We start from the raw sequence: 6529 nt of genomic DNA, 5'->3' as shown, positions 1-6529 counted from the left end.
AATCGCCAGGTGGAACCTTAGCCTGAAGTAGAAGAGACTAGCCGATCCTCTGTAGGACACCTCCCTTGGGGGTGGAACATTTGGTCCCAAGGGCCTCCAGGACTTCCTCATCAGTAGCCCAGGTCAGAAGTTTCCTCATCACAGCTGCCTCACTTTCTGCCAGCCCAACAGCCTGACTGCTTCCCAGCCTTGAGTCACAGAGAACTGGGGCCCCGTCCACTCAGCAGCATTGTGGAGCGACTGCAGGTAGGAGAACTGGTTCATGACTGACTGGGGAGTGTTTTCCTGGTAGAAGGGACCCGGGAGCTCTGCCTCTCCTGGAGCCCTGGGAAGTGGCATTTTGCAGAACCTTAGACCTGGAGTCTGCATCATTCATCATCTGGTGCTCTATCAAAGTCCTTTTTACAATAGGCGTGCTCCGTGTCTACACTGCCTCGTAGGGAAGCCTCTGATCACCTGTGGCCACTGAGCTTTTGAAATGTAGCAACAACAGCCAATTAAGTTAAAAAAAAAAAAATTTAATTTTTTGTGCATATATATCGGTGTGCCATGAAATACATGTAAAGGTCAGAGGTCAGCTTTGTAGAATCAGTTCTTCACGTGGGTTCTGGAGATCCAACACCCGGGACATCTGATGAGCAGCAAGTGCTTTTGCTGGCAGAACCATCTCCCCAGCTTCCAATGAAGTAAATTCTATTCTATCCTAGCTACTTTTTCATTTAGAGGGCTAAATGGACTATAGCTGCAATTCTGGGCAGGAAAGACCTGGAACGATCTAGTGTCTTCAGGAGAGCTCCGAGACCCAGAAAGAGATGTGCTCTTACCTGACCCTTGAGAGCAGGACCAAGATTAGAACTTTAAAAAAACAAAACAGCAGGGCGGTGGTGGCACAAAGCTTTAATCCCAGCACTCAGGAGGCAGAGGCAGGCAGATCTCTGTGAGTTTGAGGCCAGCCTGATCTACAGAGCAAGTTTCAGGACAGCCAAACCAAGACAGAGAAACCCTGTCTCAAAAAAATAAAAAATAAAAAAATAAAGTTTTGAATCAAGGTTTCATGTAGCCTAACCTGGGCTAAATAATAAGCAGATAAATAAATAAATAAATAAATAAATAAATAAATAAATAAATAAATAGATAGATAGATAAAAAAAAAAGCAGAAGTGGATCATTGAGAAATGTCCAATCTGTGCTCCTTTCCACATCAATGGTATTTGATTGTCTGAGACAAAGTGGTACCTATGGAGCTAGCATCCTGCTCCTGATGGTATTTGACAAATATATATATATATATATATATATATATATATATATAAACCATTTAAGAACAGATTTTAAAATCCATTTAAATATGTTTACAGACCAGTTCATCTGTCATGCAAGGTAAATTGCTTAACCTCCTGGAACTTGGTTTTCTCATCCAGAACATGCTGACTTCATAGACTGAGGTGGGGGTTGAAAGACAAAATAAGTGGTTAAAAAGCCCTTTTCCTGTGAAGCTGTGAGCCAGCCAGTCATCCAGATATGACTAATATGACTGCCCTTATCCAGGTCAGAGCACTAGCTAGTGATGAGTTGTGTGTGTGCATATCTGCATGTGTGTGCGTATGTGTGCATGTGTGTGTGAGTACTTTAGCACCCAGTACTATTGCATTCTTGCCCAGCAGGGGAAAGAGACCAAATAAATACTAAGGAACTCGACGATCCTTTCCCTAGGGGAGACCACTCAGCGAATGTGCCCCCAGCGTGTGTGCACTAGACTCTGGGATACAGGCTAAGGAGAGGTGGCAGGATTTCAACAGTGTCCCCTGGGCATGCTTAGAGGGGAGAGGATAATGGAGCGCTGTGAGTCTCTCAGGAATCCTTTCGTTTGTAATCACTAGCAAAGGAGACGAGATATATCCCTGGTGGCCAGTTTTCAAAACGTGTCAATACTGGGTTGGGGGTTTCACTTTTATCAAAAGGCTGTTTTCAATGGCGAGGGTGTTGGCTCCCAGGGTGGGTCTTTGATGCCACGGAACTGAAATCCTCAACTTGATGCCAAGTCTGTGAGCCAAGACAGCTCAGCAACACCCAAAGCTGGACATGTGGTCCGCACAGATGGCTGGGAGAAAAGCAAAAGACAAGAGATGACAGGTTGGCGCCCCGAGGGGCGAAGCTGCTCAGAGGTACGAAGCAAGGGAGAAGAGTCTGGGTGCTTTTGACGAGTTTAGGGGAGAGGGGAAACCAAGCAGTGTCCATCCAGTCCAGCTAGGAGAGTGGCTGGAAGTGCCAGGATCTCAGTGTTCAGCTCTGCTGCCTGCTTGAGCTGGCCCACTTGATCCAGAAAGAGCCAAAGGCAAGGGGCGGCTGAACAGCAAGAGAGCACCACCTCGGGTGGTGGGGCAGCAGCTGGAGGAGGGAGAGTCAGACCCTCAGCTGCTGGAGCCAGTGGCTTGGAGATGATAGCAAGCAAAAGGGAGCTGCGGTGCTGAACAAACCCCTTCCCCACTGAGACCTGGAAAGACAGGCTCGTGGGGTCACTTCCCAATAGGCACTCTCTAAATCCATAAGATGACTCCATCCGTGCGCACTGGGCTGGGAAGTCATATTTCAAACACCGAAGGCATCCCACACCCTCGGGAGCTCCTCCCCTGCTTGAGCAATGCAATCCACCCACCCCTTACTTCCTCTAGAGGCTTCTCACTGCCACTGCTCTTTATGGGTCACGGAGCTTAGGTGTCCCACAGGTGAAAAGCCAGCATCCCGGTGAGTCTGGAGCACCCCCTACCACTACCTAAAATTTCTCTCTCTGTCCCCCGACACCCAGCATGACCATGAGTTGTCCCCCATCCCCTGGCTGGATCCCTAAACATCAGGCCTCTTTACCACAGAGGGAGGACTTCCGATCCCCTTCCTGCACCTACCAAGAACTACTTGAAGCTCAGCCCCTAACCTCAGCCTACTGTCTTCCTGAGCCTGCCTATCCTTCTTGCCTGGACTATACATGGGTCTGGAGATGTGCCAGGCACTGAGGACTCCAACATCCCTGAAGCCCTTACGGACTGTAAGAGAAGGAGAACTGGGGTCACAGTCCAATGATTTGGTTATCTGCTCTTGAAAAGATTAACTTTAATATGTGGGGGCCTGAAAATTTCCCACCCACTTGAGCTTTTTCCTGTGCTTCACTAATTTATCTCAGCCATGGAGCTTCTGGGCTAATGTGCATTTCAAGTAGCTGGTACCTCCATTCAATCCAGGAGTTCCTACTGCCTCATGGAGGATGTGACAGGGCACTCCATTGAAGATGGTCACAGACTGGCTGCTGAGCCTCTCTGGGTCTCATCACCCCATCAGCAAACAGGAGCTGATCATACCACTTGAGACGGCAATCTTGCACAAAGCAGATCCCAGCTGTCATCTTCCATCCTTTCCTCTGTCCCTTCGGCCACTCACGCATCTCTTTCAGAGATTAGTTCATTAGAACACAAACACCAACCCTTGTCCCTTCACCATGGCTGTGCATCAGTAGTCCCTCCTGGTCCTCACCTCTGAGAGTCTACCTTCCATCCTGCCCTTGCTGCTCACAGCCCTGCATTTTACCTGGCTTCCAAGATCTATCTAATTACCAAACTCAGGTGGTCAAGCTTAGGGAGCAAGCACTTTTACCCAACAAGCCATTTCTCCAACCTTGTTGTTTTGATTTTGGATTTTATTGTTGTTGTTGTTGTTGTTTTGGATGGGATCTCATACAGGCCAGGCTACTTGAACTTATTTTGTAGTCAAAGATGACCTTAAATTCCCGATCTTCCTTCCTCCACTTCCAGTATACTGAGTGCTGGGATTGCAGGCATGTGCCATCACACCTCATTTATTCAGATCTGGAAATCCTATCTAGGACTTTGTGTGTGTCAGGCAAGCCCCACATCCAGGGCATTTTTGGTATTCTTTTTTAAATTGTTTTTTTTTATTATTTATGAACATGGGTGTTTCCCTTGCAAATATGTAATGCATTCCATGTGCATACCTGGTACCCGAGGAAGCCAGAAGAGGACATCTGATGGTATGGAACTAGAGTTACAGGTAGTTGTTAGCTGCCAGGTGTGTGCTGAAAGCCAAACCTGAGCCCTCTGCAAGAGCAGACAGTGTCCTTAACCACTGAGCCATCTCTCCAGCCCCATTTTTGTTATTCTCATTATTATTGCTTTAATATTTGTATTTTGTTTGTAATACTGTATTCTCCAGTTTAACCTTTTTAATGTTTTATTAGTATGTTTCAGTTATACATAACAATGAGTTTAATTATAACTTTTTCATATATATATATATAATGTGTATTTGTACATCTTTGGCTACATAGCAAGTTTGAGGCCAACCAAGACCCTATTTCAAAAAAAAATGTCTTGAATAAAACTGTAGTATTTATCCCCTCAAATATTTTGTTTATCATTTGTTACTGTTTTGTCTCAGATGCTTGCTGCTGTCATTCACAAGTTTGAAGGAAATAATGTTTTTCTTCTAATATGCAAACCAACGCAACAAGTCTCCCATCCCAGTTGCTTGGGTGGATAGACAAGAATCAGGGTGATTTTGCTATGTAGTAAAATCTTTCCTCTTTCCTCTATTGACAGGATTAAGTTTGCTTCAAAAATGGGAGAAATCAAGGTGAATAATTTCAGCCTCGAAGATTTCTTCAGCGGAGATTTTGATAGTTACAATTATAGCTCTGACATGCCCCCTATTCTACTTGATGCTGCCCCATGCCACCCAGAGAGCCTAGAGATCAACAGATATGCTGTGGTTATAATATACGTCTTGGTAACCCTGCTGAGCCTTCTGGGAAATTCTCTGGTGATGCTAGTCATCTTATACAACCGGAGAACCTGCTCTGTCACTGATGTCTACCTGCTGAACCTAGCCATTGCCGACCTTTTCTTTGCCCTGACCTTGCCTGTTTGGGCTGCGTCTAAGGTAATGGGATGGATTTTTGGCTCATCCCTGTGCAAGATATTCTCATTCCTGAAGGAAGTTACCTTCTACAGCAGTGTTCTGCTGCTGGCCTGCATCAGCATGGACCGATACCTGGCCATCGTCCACGCCACAAGTACAATAATCCAGAAGAGACATTTGGTCAAGTTTGTGTGCCTAACCATGTGGATACTGTCAGTATTTGTGTCCCTGCCCTACTTAATTCTACGTAATACTGTTAGGGCAAACTCTTTTATCCTAGTCTGCTATGAAGATGTAGGTAATAACACAACCAATGTGAGGGTGGTTTTGCGCTTCCTGCCTCAGACCATCGGTTTCCTCCTGCCACTGCTGATCATGCTGTTCTGCTACGGGTTCACACTGCGCACGCTCTTTAAGGCCCGAATGGGGCAGAAGCACCACCGGGCCATGCGAGTCATCTTCGCGGTTGTGCTCGTCTTTCTGCTCTGCTGGCTGCCCTACAACCTGGTCCTTTTCATAGACACCCTCATGAGAACCAAAAAGATCACGGAGACCTGTGAGCGCCGAAATGAGATTGACAGGGCCTTGGATGCTACTGAGATTCTTGGCTTCCTCCACAGCTGCCTTAACCCCATCATTTATGCCTTTATTGGCCAGAAATTTCGCCATGGACTCCTCAAGATCATGGCTACTTATGGCCTTGTCAGCAAGGAGTTCTTAGCCAAGGAAAGGCCTTCTTTTGTTGGTTCTTCTTCGGGGAACACCTCCACGACCCTCTAAGACTGTTCACCTCAACTGCGGCCCCTCAGGGTTCCTTCTTCTCCTTCAGCATGACTCATGCCCTCGAACTGTGGTAATTGAATTGATGCATGCCCCCCCACTACCACCACAGTTACAGGGAGACAGAGGCCACATTCTTACCAGAGCCCCTACTGCAGATTTTAGAACCTTTTCTCTGGCTGTTAATTCTCTTCCACATTGGTATGCCTACTGAGTTGGTCCATCCTAACACCAGACCCCAAACACTCTTTTCCAAGAAGCACAAATTAAAATTACAGTGAGACACTGCCTCCTAACAAGTCAGTAAAAGGAAGGGGTGGAGGAGAGAAAATAGCAAGTGTCATCGAGGAAGTAGAGAAAAGGAACTTTTCACCTTACTGGTAGACGTGTACCAAAGCAGCCCATGCACAGAGAGACATAGCATAGCAGTTTTCCTTAAAGCATTAAATATAGAATTACCACACAATCCAGCAAGTGCAACTTTAAGTGAGGGTGCCAAAAAGAACTAAAAGCAAGAGCTCAGACATTTGCCTGCCAAGGCTCACAGCAGCATTACCCAGAAGAGACAAAGGTCAGAACAGCTAAAGTGATGACCAGCGAATGAATGGACAATTTAGACATGGTGCATGCACAGAACGGAAGACCATCCAAGGAGAAGGACAAACAGACTAATTCATGTCGCCACGTGAGTGGGCCTTGAAGCCATGCTTTCAAGTGGAATAAGCAAGACCACAAAGGACAAACCCTGTATGGTTACACTTAGGAAGCACCAAGAATAATCAAATAGTGACGCCTGGAAGCTGGATGAGGAAGGGCAGAGGGT

At 46.3% G+C, this 6529-nt stretch overlaps 1 protein-coding gene across 1 annotated transcript; it reads left to right on the top strand.

Moving 5' to 3' along the window:
- Positions 1 to 223: 223 nt before the first annotated feature.
- LOC129683884 (C-X-C chemokine receptor type 2-like) lies at positions 224 to 6267 on the top strand. The gene is made up of 2 exons (XM_055616877.1): positions 224 to 246; positions 4608 to 6267. Exon 2 carries the CDS (start codon positions 4627 to 4629, stop codon positions 5704 to 5706), a length of 1080 nt encoding a protein of 359 aa, XP_055472852.1. The 5' UTR covers positions 224 to 246; positions 4608 to 4626; the 3' UTR covers positions 5707 to 6267.
- The last annotated feature ends 262 nt before the right edge of the window (positions 6268 to 6529 follow it).

Source organism: Psammomys obesus, unplaced genomic scaffold, assembly GCF_907164565.1.
Source record: "Psammomys obesus unplaced genomic scaffold, mPsaObe1.curated_primary_1811, whole genome shotgun sequence".
Classification (NCBI taxonomy): Eukaryota; Metazoa; Chordata; class Mammalia; order Rodentia; family Muridae; genus Psammomys; species Psammomys obesus.
This window is presented reverse-complemented; position numbering and strand designations above follow the sequence as displayed.

Coding starts and splice junctions, on each gene's coding strand:
- LOC129683884 (XM_055616877.1), top strand. CDS start 4,627: ATGGGAGAAATCAAGGTGAATAATTTCAGCCTCGAAGATTTCTTCAGC.